General features: G+C 41.5%; 1 protein-coding gene across 2 annotated transcripts; it reads right to left on the bottom strand.

Annotated features, from left to right (window-relative positions):
• Positions 1-1685: 1685 nt before the first annotated feature.
• Positions 1686-10056, bottom strand: GJD4 (gap junction protein delta 4). Of its 2 annotated transcripts, none has more exons than XM_010712491.4 (3): positions 9240-10056; positions 8904-9038; positions 1686-5991 (listed from the first exon to the last, which is right to left on the bottom strand). In XM_010712491.4, exons 2-3 carry the CDS (start codon positions 8965-8967, stop codon positions 4805-4807), a joined length of 1251 nt encoding a protein of 416 aa, XP_010710793.3. In that variant the 5' UTR covers positions 8968-9038; positions 9240-10056; the 3' UTR covers positions 1686-4804. The 2 variants fall into 2 exon arrangements, with proteins under 2 accessions (XP_010710793.3, XP_085083195.1); XM_085227069.1 differs by lacking the exon at positions 9240-10056 and adding an exon at positions 9132-9228.
• Between the last annotated feature and the right edge of the window lie 6465 nt (positions 10057-16521).

A 16521-nucleotide genomic window follows, 5' to 3' on the forward strand; every position in this document is an offset into this window, starting at 1 on the left:
GGTGATCACAGTGTGTATGGTCTTCCAATGCAGGAAGGTTGGGCACCTCGTCTGTGAGGACAAGGAAGGCATTGCTTAGCAAGTCTGAGTGGGCTCTAGAAATGTTATATCCTGTTGTTGTTTTGTTTTCATATTGCACAGTGGGACTAAGAAAAGGAGGAAAACCAGAGGAGAATGCAAAAAGTCATTCTACCAGCATGTACTTTTCTGTTTGTCATTATGATTATTTCTTTGCCAAAAGCAGCAATTTCAGAGAGAGAGAATCCCCAAATACAACCTGGTGAGTGATGCTTAAAGTCTCATAGGCAAGATAAAAGTTATGCATAGAGTAAAAATAGAAGTGGAGGATTTCTGAGTGCTGGCCTCCACCCTTTTCTTTGAAGGCACATTGTATGAACTAAACAAAAGCTCAGAGTCTGCCATCATCTTCACTCAATAAATTGTCTATCAAAGCTAGCCCAGTTCTCCAAGTGCTAGCTGCAGAACCTGAATCAGAGACATCTCTCTGTCTTCTGACATTTCTATGTTGTGAATGGCGCAGGATTAGAAAGCAGGTGTTGGGTTCTATGATTCTCTGGGTTAGCACTGTATGTGAACTCTTGTAATGAAGTCACTGCTAATAATGTGGAGATTTGGAGGTCTGGAATATCCTGCTTGTCCAACCCAAATGGAAGAATCATAGAATGATGAAGGTTGGAAAGGACCGCTAAATCATCTAGTCCAGCTGTTATCCACCCCCACATTGCCCACAGAACTGTGTCCCTCAGTGCCACATCTCCACATTCCTTGAATACCTCCATGGACGGAGGCAATCCCTGGGCAATCTGTGCCAATGCTTCACCATTTCTGAGAAGAAATCTTTCCTAATATCCAACCTGAATCTCTCTTTGCGCAATGTAAGGCCATCATCTCTTGTGACAACAGAAGTGGGAGAAGGAAGGGCCTAAGATGGCAGACAAGGCTATATGAATGCAAAATCTGGCTACTTGCATGCTAGATAATACAAATCGTAAAGATACCATTCATTCTTTTTGATTAGATTTCTGCCTTGCCAAACTCATTTTCCAGAATTACCACAAACCAAGAGTTCATGCTATGACTTTGAACAGAAACTATCAAATTTGCAGAATATTTTAGCAACTCAATTACAGTGTAGGAGCACTGAAAATGACTTCCCTATCAGCTGAACACAGGCTATTAAGAGCAGTACAAAAGACAGAAGTTAAAGAACAGTCTTTCAACGACTCAACTTTCCTAATTTTGGAGATGCATTTTTTTATCATCTTAAAATATTACAAGCAGTAATAATTTATCTGTTCTTCATTGTAATAATGACATTAAAATAAAATTATGTGCAATTAATATCCCCTTTAATGATCCCTGCTAGAAAGATAATCACTGCAATAACGATGTATCACAAAAGGGCAGATAATTTTAATAACTTGAAAGAATACACTAAGGATCTCTCTGCAGTGTTAACTTCAGATTTAATACTTATCATAGTCTGAACTGAGAGATTCATGGAGAGCAACTGCTGATAAAGGGAAATTATGCATTCTCCAGACACCTGCCTGCAGTGTACTTCACAAGAGAATAGAGTCATAGTTTTCCACTGTGCTGCTGAGAGTAAACCAAAGTAACCCAACATAGAGAGTGAAGAAAGAAAGTGATTATAGCTGATTGACTCTTGGGATTTGGCTTTTATTTTGGTATTAAGAAACATATTTCAAACTAAAACAAAGCAAAAAAAAAAAAAGAAAAGAGTTCAGAAACAGTTTTTTAAAACCTATTCTTATTTAATATTGAGAAATAGAACTGATGCCTTGCTGTTGTTTCTTAATCATGCTGATCCTGCTCAAACTCCCAGAGATACTTGGTTTACTGTGTACAGAACATAGAAGGTGCAAGTCTCCAACATCCTCCTAGAGTACTAGAGCGACAGAGCCTCCTGAGGGCAATGGTAGGAGAGTGATATGGTCAGGCAGAAATGCCTCTTCTGGAGTAGCTGGGTTAAGAAGTGATATAAAGACACACAGCAAACTTAACAAGCAGGTTTTGCAATATTCTTCTGAGTACAAAGTAATATCTGAACACTAAAGCTTTGCTTACGTAGAATAAAATCTTGTTATTTCCTTGCTCTACACCTATTACTCCTTTACTCTCTTTCAATGACATCAGCATATCATCATAATACCTTAACAACCAGTGATACTGAAAATAAGGAAAATGTAAGGAGAAGAGCGATCCTCTGTGTTCCCTCTTTCAAAGAGATCTGTAGTGCTTCCTCATTCCCATGGCAGATGCAGTGTCTTCTAATTTGCTTGAGCTGGGGAAGCTCAGGACAGTACAAACATCTCTGCACATCTTCCCTTGGTCTTCCCTTGCTGGTAAATGCATCCAGCTTTGTAAAACCACACCTTTATAATTTAATAAACAAAACTTGCAAAGAATTATTAGAAGACTCAGAGACATTCCCTAACGAGTGAGTGGTTGATGCCAGAAGTATCTATTCCCTCTTGTACCATACGAATCCTGCAGTGTTAGTGCACAGGTGTTTATGTTAGCAGTTGATGGGTGCACCAGGCCCTGCAGCAGCCAGGTCTGCAGCCGAAAGGCACAACCCAGGCCACAGTTTCAAGACCGGAAACCACAAACAGAATAAGGGAGATTTTCACTCATTTCACTTTCTATTCCAGACACAAAGAGGATCTTCTCAATTGGAAATGAGGCTCTAAAAGATGTCTAGCTAAGGACACAAATAAGCAAACTGTGTCCAGCCACAGTACTTTTATTATTTATCCCATCCTATTTATATCTCACACCGAGGGATGTATGCGACAGCCTGAATCCGCATTTGTTCCTTCCATTCCTCCTCACAGCTGAGGAGAGGCAGTGAATCACAAAAGGTCTCATTGTTGCTGTCTTTAGTTCTGGTGTGGGTAATCAGCACACACCCCACTACAGAGGCTTTGGAGGATGAGGAATTTAAATATTTAATGTTTTTCTGCCTATGATAAATTTAATAATTAATGCCACTTCTGTCCTGGAAATGACAAAACATACAGCAAGCACACATGATAAAAGAAACAAACACAGCTAATGAAGGGGAAAACATTGCTTAGAAAGTAGCAATTAAGGCCTTCTTTAGCACACTTCAGGGTTGGCAAGGCACTTTACAAAAGTAAATTCTGCCGTCCAGTAAGCTTCCCAGTTCCTGAAGGGATGGAGAAGGCAAGGGATCATTAAGTGCTGATCTTTACCTTGTATGTGTGAGGAGTGATACACACAGTTGTGAACCAGACTGTCCCAAAGGCATGTGCATCCACAGGAGAGAACATGACAAAAGTGAAAGCTGTTTTCCCTTGTTGCTGTGGTGAGGAGCCAGCCTTTAAGTCATTAGATACATGTTATATGGCGAAGTGAGGGCCAAATTGGTTCTCAGCTTCTTTTCCCTTTGCATAAATCTAAGAGGAGTGGGAACTGCTCCAGTTCCAGGCTGCTGACACCAGCCTGTGTCACCCTGCAGAGCAGTCTGTGTAAAGGCTCTTCTGTTGGTGCATTCCCCAAGCACGTTCTGCTCTGCACCCTCCCCCACTGATACCTGCAGGTGTGTGCAGCTTACAGCCCACATTCACTTACCAGGTATGAGGAAATTCAGCTCACACACTGCCGTGCTTCACTGCTGGACCACGCTTATGTAAATGCAAGAGGATTCATATCGAAGGAAAGCACAAAGCGTGACAGCAATAAGTTATTCTGTGATTCATCCCATTTAGACATGTTTTCCAATGATTAGTGTCTGTCAGTCACAGAGTGAGTACTTGCATAGATGTTGCTGCTATATCCTTCTCTGAGATTAGAAATCATTTTCCCTAAGCTCAGGTCTGGGATAATCATATAATGGTAGAAATAGGTACATCCAGAAGGTGACTCACGTTAACCTAAGGGATGCCTGGGACAGATCAGATGAATCATTCTCCCTGCTGAAATAGGGAGCCTAGCACGACTATTCAGATTAGGATGTAACACTTTGTAGACATGTCATTAGTAGATCTACAATCACACATAGTAAGTAATGCCAGGGCATGGGCACTGGAGCTCAGCCCTGCACTGTCAAGCTGCTGCTGCTTGCTTCCTGGGCAGCTCTGCAGCTCAGCAATCAACCATGCAGCCACCTCATTTTGGAGTTCATGGAGCTGAGTAACACAGACAGGCTGTGCCAGCTGATCTCAGGGCCAGAGCAATTACTGCTTTGGTGCTGCTAATGAGTGCAGGTGTGGTCTTCAATACAGAAAAATGTGTAAGATCCAAGCTTTCTTTGCATATTAATTCTTTGTTACCACACAGTCATTTTTATTTGTTACCTACTCTTGCTTTGTCCTTTCTTAGAGTGGACTTAGGGAGCTTATTGTGAGAAGATCAATTAACCTTCTGAGAGTGGACAACATACAACTGTGCTTAAAAGTCACACCTTTCCTAAATTCAATCTGTTGCAGTAGGTGAGAGCAAACAACTGTACAGATGAACTCTTAGAACAACAGGTCAGTCACGGTCCACAGCTTTTTAGAGTCACAGCTGGAAAAGTGTAAATATGTTATATTTTCATAAAGACAGTTCAGTTAATGCAGTATCCTTTGAATTCTCATTTGAGCTTTTCCTTCCTCCTCAGTGGAGGTTTGTTTCTCCTTCTTTGGTTAGCCACGTACAGCAAAGCAGCAAGTCTCTGCCCCTGTGACTTTCTGACACCCCTCAGGAGCACAGCAATCTGTCCTGCTGGCCCAAAGCATAGGGTGCACTCAGGGCTTTATACCCATTCAGACTTTTTTGATCTCAAGCAACTAGTACTGCTATAATTTGATTGCACATCAGGATTTTTTAGCTCAGCTGAAGGGCAGTATCCTAAAAGCTTGCTCTGAACTACAGAGGAAGAACTTCCAAGGTGAGACTTGATCTGAGGTCTCAAAGTCAGGGCAGTATCTTTAACGAAGCTTTGCTGGAGCCCAGGTCTCACTTGTTGGCATGCAGTTCCTTGCTGGTCACCAGCACACAGGTGTTCTTCAATGCTATCTTGCTTAACAGCAAGATCTCCTGACACACAGGGCTTATGGCTGTGGCTGTTAAGGTTAGTGCTGGCAGCTTGCTGAGAGACCTCTTCAGGATGAAGAGCAGCCTCCTCTTCCTCTTCAGAGAGAAGTGAGCAGGAGCCATCGCTGGTCTGGCTGCCATTCAGTGCTTGGCAGTCTTGATTTTGGGGAGAGGAAGAGCTACCAGACTGTGCTGGGGGAATATTTAAAAGGCCCTCATTCTCTCTGTGGGGGTTGGCCAGCTGCTTGTTCCTCTGGCTTCTTGCTGTCATTTGCCGAAGAGCACAGACAAGGTCAGCAAGGCTGAGCAGAAAGGACAGACTGGTGACACTCCAAATGAAAACCATCATGATGGATTTCTCAGTGGGCCGGGAGATGTAGCAATCAACTGTGCTTGTACATGGTGAATGGTAGCAGGAAAAGCGCTCGGGAACAAAAAATCCAAAGAGGAAATACTGTGCAGCTGCAAAAGCAGCCTCAATCAGTGTCCTAAAAAAAAGCTGAACAGCGTATGCCCCAGAAAAATTGAGGACACCTAGGCTGTCCACATCACAATCCAATCTATTGACAAGATCACTCCTACAGAGTTCCTTCAGGTCTTTGGAGTTTGATAAACCCTTATTCCCTCTGCATCCATACACCAAACAGTGCTTTCTTACAATGTACGTTGCTACCTGGTGCAAAACATAAACGCTGAATGCAGTGTAAGGTAGCAAGATAGACACAGTCTGTATGAACCAGAACCTGAAGTGAGATATGGGAGAGAACAAGTCATAGCAAACATTGGAGCATCCAGGCTGCAGGGTGTTGCAGACGAAGCGCTCCTGTTCATCTTGATAGAGTGGATAGCCTGCTAACACCACCACTGCCATTCGCAGCAGAACTACCAGCATTAGCCAGATCTTTCCTAGAAGAGAACAAAAGAAAAAGAGTAGAGCACTAGAAGGAGAGAAGGTAGGTGATGCTCTCTGTATACAACGCATTTGAAAGGATACCTCTGAAGTTAGTTCCCTCTTTGAAAAGCACCTCCTTGGCTTTGTTTTGGCTGGGACTGAAACTTGTGTGAATGTGTTAGCCAGCATATTCCATAACTTTCGTCTAGACTTGACAGTGTAGGAGTCTGACATACAGTAAGCCATGCAAACTGAAAATGCAGCCTAACAATAACACTAACCTAATAATAATATGCCCAAATCTGGTAAAAAGAAGTGAGTGAGTATTCCCATTTCGCTTGGTTTCATACTTCTGCACCTGGATTTTGTACTGTATTTATGTTGATCAGCTAATATGGCATGAAACTGTAGATCCCAAAAATTATTCAATGATGTAGCAGTTGTTCTTTATCTTGGCCATGAAGTCATATATAAAGCTTACTGCAGTGTCTAGACTGGTATTTACTCATGAGCTAGCTAACAGGTGCTACCAAGAAACTTATTCAAAATGTACTACAAATGTGCATTTGTGTGTTCACACAAGAACCCTGTCATTTCTCTGTATTACTTCTCTGGTTGCCTTGTCTGGAGCATACCTCCTTGTCATCCTGCGCCTTGGCATGCTGTCTCTCTCCATTCAGACCAAAAGCTCCCTCCTGTCTTAACACGAAGTAAAGCCTTACAGGTCTGGCATTTCCATACACTTTTATTTGTCTTTTACTGAATTGTTTCAAATGGTTGTTTTAAGCAGGGAGAGATCAAAACCTAACCTTATTCCATCATGCCAACAATACTGAAAAATCAGGAACTGTAACCATGCATGTCATATCTTTAGAATGAGACTTTGTTGTTCATGAGAGTTTCTTGGAGGACTTTTGGATGGGGTAGGTTTTTCATAAAGGTTTTTTGGTAAAGTCACACAAATTTCTGTATTGATGGCAAAGCTATTTTTAAAACAGAAGTCCTTTTCCTGAGCTGGGTTGGGAAGTCTGAAAACAATCTGTTATACAGTCAAAACACAAAAATACACAGAAAAATTCAACATTTGAAGTGAAGTTTAGCACTTGAATTTCTCAAGTTTCCTTTTGAATACTGTCACTGCTTCTGTATGTGGTTTTGAAAAATTCTTTTAATTTAACAATCCTCTGCTTTAGTTTCATGTATTTTTAAAACACGTCAAAAAGTAAAAAAGAAAGAAAAAAAAAGAAAAAAAAATAGGAACTACAAAAACCACACACACACACAAACACACAAAACAAACAGAAAAATGCAATGAGTTTCATTATATACTTTAAGGAACTGATTGTTCAAATCAAAAGGAGTAGCTAAGAAATAGATGCACAAATGGCAACTCAGCAACTACGTAGAAGCATGCCATGTGCAGTTAACAGTTGAGAAATGCACTGAATACCTTAAGTCATGAATAGTGATTGTACATCTCACGTGCACAAAATCTGTGAAACAGCACCAATACATATTCTGAAAGTCTTTTAAAAGATCAGATCCCAAAACTCTTTTTTTCTATAAATTACATAGTTTTTTACCAGTATTGGCTTGAACAACATTCTTTGCCATTTCCCATGGAACAATTTCTCTGTAGTTGGTAAGAATCTCAATTGTGCACATTTTTGTGTAGTGTTATTTAATATCTATTACCACATGGAACATACAATTTGAATGTCCCATGTAAACCCTCAGTGGCTAATGGACAGATTATGGGACTGGGTCAGTAAAACTGCACTCACAGAAGCCTGCTGCTCCAGGCAAAATAATGTACTACCTAAATAAATGGAGGCCTTCCCATTTCATTTTCAATCACCTGAACCTTAGCAGTGGTTTTGCTGTATTTTCAGTTCCTTGTATTTTGTTGTGCAGGCTGTGTTGTTGCCCTGTTTTTGACAGTGTTGGCCAATAAAAACCACCAAATGTAAAGAATCATCACCTTTAGTAAGCGATGCCTCATAGTGAGGTTGCATTTTTTCTCTGTGAGGACCTCAGTGTGTTTGAAGCACATTTGTTAATTAAGCTTAAGATACTACATGCTATTTCCTTATCCATTTTTAATTAGAACATGTACAATAGGGAGTGCTGCTTAAAAAAAAAATCAATGGCTCCTTAGGAAGCAGTTCAGTATGACATTCATTTTAGAGAGAACCCTCCATGCATCACCTTCCCTAATGGCCCAGTCCTTGTTGCCCTTGCAGCACCCAGCACAAGCTGCAGCCCCTGCCCGTGGTGGGAGTGAAGGGGCTTCAAAAGGCCCTGGAGAGGTTTTATCTGACTCACTCTTCGCTCCAAGCAGCCTATGAAAGAGGAAGGGTGTCTTATTTAAATAAGAAGAAAAGAACCACTCAGCCTCCTGTTTTTGCTGCCAGAAAACAAACTGTGCTTGTTTGTTTTCTGTTTATTTTTAATGCATGTGAACTTTTCTCATTTATAAAAATGAAGAAGAATAAGCACAATATGGTAATTAACCACAAGCAAATGTTTTCCTGTAACGGAGAAGCTTTTTCCCTTCTTAATGACGAATTATTTTTGAGTGTTTTCACAACAATCCGTACAACATTCCCTACAGCTGGTGTGAAGCTTGGGCATCAAAAGTCAAAATTGAAAACTATGCCAGAATTCTTTCCTAAAGCTAAGAAAATGTCCGTCAGAGATGAAGTAGGAGTCAATTTAACAAAAAAAAAAAAAAAAAAGAAATACATTGACCACTTTTACATCACATATGTAAATAATAACTTCTTCTTTAAAGGTCACAAACGGATCACTAGAAATCAAAGTGGATGACCATTGTCAATGCTCGGTTGTTCAATCTAGTGGACATTTACTTAGCTTCAGGCTAGGAGCAGCAAAAGAAAGAGTAGAGTGGTTTTAAAGTACTCACCTATAATTGTCACATTATAGTTGAGAGTGACAACCAAAAATCCCAGCGAGTCCCAGTGCTCCATGTTGGATCAGATACACAGCACTGCTGGCTCTTGATGGCTCAGCTGGTTTGGCATTTCCCAAGTAGGTCAGACTTAGGGAATAAAGAAAGAAGAAATAAATTTGATAAGCATCAAAGATGAAAGCAAGAAATGAAGCCCCAGCAGTGTTACTGGTGCTGGATTACTTTGATGATTTGAACAAGGCTGATAGTTCTGGTTATTGGAACAAATCTTCTCATGGGTTTAAATCTGCCTTGGAAAAGCTTTGGCTGTTCAGATCCCACTGCACTTACCTCTTTCGTGGATCCTCTGCCCAGACAACTGCAAGCAGACGAACAACAACAGGAGGGATCTTTCCCATTGTAGACTATTCTTAACCTCCTGGGGCATACCAGCCTCCTGGCATTGCTGAGATGTTTCAGTGGTGAAAGGCAGAGATTGGGGAACGGGAAGAAAAACATGGACCAGGAATTAACTGAGGCCTGTTTCCCCAGAGAAGTACAGATGGAGAAAGGGATAGAAAGGGGACACAAAAGAATGAGCACCCCCATATTTGAAAGACACTTCCTGCTTAGCAGCTGCTCAATGGAAGTTGTTCCATTGCAATTCCTCAAAGCAACTTTATTTCTAAAATGCAGCCTCCCTGACAGTACATCATGGCCTTGTCAATCACTGCTGTGCCAAAAATTCTCCTGCGGGCTGAGGCTCCCAGCAGGGGTGACAAGAAATGGGGGAAGCCTTTACTAAACACAGGGTGGGGGCTGATTTGTATCAGTTCTTTCTCATCACTCAGCAATGGCAGGGCTGGTGGCTTGCAGAATGAATGCCTGGCAATGAGTAAAGTCACACAGGATGCCCCACTGGTGCTTCCAGAAAACTGCAGGTGGAAGAACACACAAGCCCCTTCTTCCTCACTACCACACCCCAGCGTCCTGAGAACATAACCTACTACTGCTTTCCACCTATTGCTCAGAACCCTATGGGATGTTTTGTGTCACTCTGTCCTTTCTAATCTGTGTTGTAATACAGATAAACATAACATGGATATTTGTTACCAGGAAATCTCATCAGTAAGTAGTAAAACAGCAGGAAAAAAAGGACTTTGTGTGATACTATGAGGGAGAAAAGTAATATTATGACAACCAGAGAACTCAGGGCAGTCTGCTTCTCAGCCCTGCATGTATCCTTCAGCCCATGAAGGGCGGCTGATCCTCCTTCGTGAGGTGCTTACAGCCAGCCTTAAAGGTAAATTATCATTTAATAAAGCAGAATGTAACTGCACAAAGACAGTATCTCCCCAGCTCTACAGTCCCAATAAGTGTAATTTCACAGCAGAGCACACTGAGCATCCTTTCTGTAGTGAGCCTCATTCTTTGTAGACCCTAAAAGTGGAGTTTGAAAGGATAGCACTTAAAAACATGATGTAACTCTTTATTCATTGACTGAGTAAAGAGACTTTCAACTATAGCAGTAAACACAGGAAATACATTACTTTCGGAACCGTTTGATGTAAAATATTTGCTGAAAAAAACACTCCTGTTACTGAATTTTATTTACGGTGTGTGATGCTAGTTTTAGCTTCATTTTTCCCTCCAACACCTATTTTTTCCAGGATATGCGTAAGTGTGAGAGGTATGGAAAGGAAGGAAAACTGGTGGAAGAAAACAGAGAAGGGAAAAGGTACAAATGGCTGAGAGGAAAAATGTGTTGTGATATGAAGGTATTCTTGTTAAACATCCTTTGTCAAAATCAGTAATCAAAAATAGTCAGGAATGTCAAGATGGCGGCAGGGTATGAATGCTCAGCAGCTGCATTCACACAATAGGCTATAAATTGTCCCTGTCGACATTGCTGGTTAAAATGCCCTTGGTTGTCACTGCTGTGAGAGACCTCTGCCATTTGTGTAAGAGGATAACCGTTGGGGATTTACTGCTGCCTTCAGGACTGTACCAGGCAGCATATCTGGTCCCACAGCAGGATGTGCTGAGGCAGGGTGGCCCATTTTCTGGAATATTAAAAAAAAAAAAAAAAAAAGAAACCAACATCACCCGCCACACTCACCACGCGGCCTAACTTAGGGCTGGATTTACGTCAGAAAGCTTAAATTCTATTTTAGCTTTTCCAGACAACTTTAGCTTTTCTATTTTAGTTTCTCCAGACTCATATCTGACTTCAGTCCAACACAGTTCTCCTTTTTGTGGCATGTTCTTTTTCCCATCCTTTTCCACAGTATCTTTTGTAGTTGATAACCATGCATGTGGTTTCACAAAAGGGATCAAGATTTTTGTGGTAGTCTCCAGGTGACCACAAAGTAAGGTTTAGGGTTTTAAAGTGTTTTTTGTGTCAGCTGCAGACTGTGCTGGCCACTGGTTTTGCTCTGGGGGTTAGGGGAAGTTTCTAGGCAGGGATGGGGAGCAGAAGAAGGAGGCCTAGGCCAGGTTGGTCAAAGGAAGGCAGGGAACATAACCACAGCCTAAGTAAGAGTATGGCCCTCAGAGACACTGCTGTGACAGAAACTGCCTCTGAAGCACCTATGTGCCTGCAGCCATTGCCACTGAGGACTCAGAGCTGAAAAAGCACGAGGATGCCATGTGCATCCACCCTACATCTCCCCCTGCTATGGCTGGAGAATCTGAGCAAGGCCACTTGTTCTTCCTTGGGAGATGTTCTCTATGGCTCACATAAGCTGTAGGCCCCATTTGGGCCTGGTTGGGGCACATCAGCCAGGGCCAGCAGCAGCAACAGCTGCTCTAGGACTGCTCCAACACAGCCTGACCTCAAAAATATTCATGTTTTCTACATAGCTGTGGCAGTCCTTCTGCCAGCAGAGGGACGTTGGCTCCGCAGCACCACACATGGGCTGGTGCCATCTTGCATACCCGTGAACGGGCACATCCTCCCCTCCATCCAGACATGCTCCTGTACTACCATCCCACAGACAGCTATTCCTAGGCTGAAATAAAGTTCAGCTCTAGTTAATTGTACTTAAATAGGAGAGACACACAGAAAAGCCAGATATGGCTTTGGGTAAAGCTAAGCTTCAAAATCTAGAGGTATCTTATCATGGCTGATTTTAGAAGGGGTCTTTAAAAGCCACAGGAAAGCTTTCACAGGCAAACAATGAAACCTAAGAAGATGCAATTAAATCTATTTAAAAACCCACAACTGGTGTCTACATTTCTAAACCCTTATCACAGATGAAGGGGGGCTTGATTCTGCAAACATTTGCAGATGTGACTCCATCACTGTGAGTGATTTACTGGAACATTCTGAGCTACTGAAGCTGCATTCCTGTCTCCAGTCCCCTGGGTTATTTGGCTCAAAAGCCCAGCAAAGCCACTTTGCTCGGTCATTGGCTCACATATTAAGAAGTAATGCAAAGTTAGCCTTGAACCACTTCAGGACTTCCCACCCCAGTAGCAAATCAGTAACCTGAAGGCCACCAGTTTCCACCACACACCCAACCAAGACAAAACTAGCAGCAACTCCAGTATTCCTAAGTCCCAGCCACCACTGTCTCACCTAGTCAACATCTACACTACTTACAACATCTACACATCTTACTAATGACATGCAGGGGTGGTGCAGTGAGAGTTGCTACAGGAGACTGCACCCTGCAGAGCACCTGCCAACAGCATCACAGACTCCTTATGACAATTTAATTAACGTTAAGGCAAAAATGGGTCAGTTACCACTTCCCTAATATAGAAAGGGAGCTGTCATTTCTGAGTAGGGTTTTGGTAGATTTTTATTTAAGAAAGAAAAACATTGGATGCATACCTAATATTTTAAAGTCTAATTTTAAAATCTGTCAATTTTTTTTTAATTAGCAAATATTGTCTACTAGTGCCCAATCTTGCAGTAAATCCCTTCAGAGAGTGAGCTGGAAATTGAAGGAAAAAAATAACCCATTCAGAAAGAGCGCTAAACGACATTAAAATAAAAGCCTAGGTGACCTTATTTTTTAAGTTACAGAAATACAGCAGAAAGGTGAGAGAAAGAGAACAAGTTAGTCATGAAGGACAACAGCAGAAAAGCAGTAGGAATAAATGTTTCCTCTGCACCTCTATGTGCCACCTGGAGACCCCCTATCAGCAGTCCCCAATAAAACAGGTACCAAAGCTGTGCAAACACTGAGCAAACAAGAACACTGCAATTCAGGAATTGGCACCATGGAGCCTACGTGCACTGAGGCAATGGAGAGTAAAATGTTTTCCATCATGAACAATTCAACGGGAGCTTAAACGAGCGCTCCTACTCCCACTGCTGGCCTCAAACCCAATGATTCCACTGGGAGTTGTTCAGGTTGTCCATCTTCCTCTGCTCTTCTCTTTCCACTCCCGGGAAGTATGCACACATACTCAGACATATATAAATACAGAGCAGATGTGGCTGAAACAGTCCAGCACATCCAGAGCAGAGGAATTCAGCTCTTTTTTAGCTGCTCGTATGGATTGGACTTGAACGTAATTTCCACATCTTGGTCAGCTTGGATACTCACACCTGCTGCCTGCAGCTTCTTGTATGCCTCTTCTTCCTCAGCTCAGTCAGTGAATGTTAGACTGTATACTGTCAAAGATTCAAATTACTCTCTTACTTTGCCTCAAGCAGATCTTATAAATATTTGAAGGTTCAGAAAGGTCATCTTCCTCAAAGAAGTCTTCTTCTGTGATACCAATGAAAAGAAAAATTATAACTCCTTCACGTTTTCATTCAGAAAAGTCAACATTATTCAACCAAGAACTTAACTTTAAACACTTCAAGACTAATATGAAGGGAAATTTAGTAATGGGAAGTACATTCCCACTCAGAATCTCAGGGCCAATTTCTTCAAAAGTATTTAATTTTACTAAGTAATAAAAGCACAAAGTGAGTCCATGGGATTTTCAAAAGCACATTATTAATATCTGCTTAACTCCTGCCAAAAAAAGGTAGTTACACTAGTAAATGACATTACTACTAACATTTGCTCTGCTGCAACACACAAAAATCTAGTATACAAAAGATTCCACCTTTTTTTTTTTTTTTTTTTTTTAATTTTCAACATGATACTTGACATCAAATTTTACACTTATATTTTTGTATAGAGCAAATATAAATTTGAAGGTTTGGAAAGTCCTGTGAACTCCTATTTTTTATCCAGGCTAGTGATGACATGCCTCATTGGTGCCCAGCTCAGACAGCTCCAAACATTTTCCTGTTTGGGTGGGCAAAAAGGAAGAGAAAGGACATTTCCAATCAGATGGGCCTTCAGGGATTGCTTTGCTGCACCTTGATAATAGCATGATGAACATTTTGTTCTTTTTTTCTTACTACCTACTCTTCCCCTGTACCAGTGGAGGTCACACACCATCTTCCAGAACACAACAAAAGGGGAGCGGTAACTATAAAACACTCGTAGAATCATAGAATGGCTTGGGTTGGAAGGGACCCCAAGGAATTCCAACTCAAGTTCCAAACCCCCCAGCCTCAGGCAGGGCCACAAACCTCCAGATTTGGTACTCAATTAGGTTGCCCAGGGCCCCATCCAACCTGGTCTTCAACATCTCCAGGGTTTCAGAGCATCCACAACCTCTTGTCACACCTAGATGACAAGAAGGTGTGGGAGAGGGATTCAGGTGACTGCATAAGTGAGTGGGCTGCCCTGCCTGGCACACACCCACAGGGGATCTCTCCCAGCAACACACAAGGGTGTGAGGATGGGAACTGTGGCAGCATGGCTGAAGATGCCAGACTGCCACCTGTTCCTATGGCTTGGACATTGTTTGCAAATGGGATTTTTCATATAACTTTAAAGCATGGTGTGCTGATATTGTGGAAATTGTTAAAGTAGCTGGGGAAGAGATTTCTTAATAAGATTATCAAGCATCTCTTTGTCTGGCTATGTTTTTAATTTAGTACTTACACAGTATCCGTTCTCAGCACGAACACTGCAGGGAGCAAATAGATCATAGCTTTCAGCAGGCCGAGCAGAAGGGGCTATTGTGTTGGTTCTGGATATCAGTAAATAAATCCGTCATATCAGATGTAACATACAGGCAGCCACAGTGGAATTAAAATAAGAGATCACACTTTCTTGTATTTCATGGCTGATCATTTTAGGAAACAAAACTCATATTGTTGTCTGTGTTACTGAACACTGATACTGCTCTTTTTTTCACTATGGACAGATGAATGTAAGTACATGGTCACTGAAAGCAGGCACAGAATCCCAGCATTGGCACCATGGGAAAAAGACTACATGGGCACAGAAGTGAAAGAGAGGAGTTGAAAAGAGAAACGTGATGTTTTCCCCTCCATTTCACACATGACTCAAAGCTCAGGAATCACTGCAGTCAGCACTGAGCGGGGGTGTCTGCACGTGAAGAAATGTCTTCTCCAAATTTAATGCATTTCTCTGCAAAAGTCAAAAGGTACATTCTTTTAAATCTCAACTACATCTTAAAAATATGATTTTAAAGAACCTAAAAGCTCTATCTTGTATGTAATAAAACCTTTACCAAATGAGTTTTTGTTTTGTTTTGTTTTTTGCCTAAAAGACATTTATCACTTTGTTTCACAATGTGAGTCTTTGATCTCCAGCTACATTTTAAAAAATAATGAATAAATAATTTAGTATTTCGCTTAGTTGGAAAATAGTAGATTTCTTGCATCACTGTATTACTTCTGTACACACAGCACTTAAGGACAGTGCAAAAAGGAGTTTTTGAACCTGGTCTTGATTTCACTCTGTCTTCATTTGATCTTAATCAGTGACCTGCTAATAGCCTTTTGTTTAACGTGTAGAAAATGGCTTAAACAAATTGTGTGTAGGCCAACTGCCACAATATTGGGAAAAAACAAATTATCAGTTCAGGAGGCGAAGTTGTTCTCCTCAAAGCTCTGCTTCACAGTACACATCTATCTGCCATTTCCATTGTTCCTGCTTTGTTTTCTCCTAGAGAACCTTGTTGATAATCATTGCTAATGAACTCTGAACACTCTGGGCAGGACAGGAGAAACTCTCCTGTTAAATTGTGATAGAATTCACATTTAATGTATTATATCAAGCAGGATTTTCATTTCAAAGAGAAAGATATCACATCGCTCAGTGTTGGTAAAATTAATAGGAGTGCAGTACTGACTCTCATTTAAATTTTTACCATAATCCAAAAAGAGCAACATGGATTTATTCTGCTGTTTTAGAGAGTAAAAGACAACTGGTGAGAATGTCTTGCCAACCCCTGAGACAAATGAAAGCAATAAGGAGACTGGCAGTAAGGGAAGCCATGCCATTAGTGGGAACGAAGGTTGACCTGGAGTCCTACTTCAGGACTATTTAGGCGGGGAGGATGAAATGCAGCCCACCCTTCTGCCACAGTGCTGTGACCACTCTATGGAGCATGCATAGAGTGCCTGGTGCCTTCATGCTGGCAGCACTGACAAAACAGAACTGCTAAGTGCATTCTTCCACCTGCTCTGCACTGACATGCACTGACATCCAGCTTAATGCTGGATCTTCAAAATTGCTGCAAATAACCACGTTCCTGACAGGTTTAGTCTCAGGGACTTAGAGGTCTTTTCACTTGCTGTTTA

The sequence above is a fragment of the Meleagris gallopavo genome, chromosome 6 (genome assembly GCF_905368555.1).
Source record: "Meleagris gallopavo chromosome 6, MGAL_WU_HG_1.1, whole genome shotgun sequence".
Classification (NCBI taxonomy): Eukaryota; Metazoa; Chordata; class Aves; order Galliformes; family Phasianidae; genus Meleagris; species Meleagris gallopavo.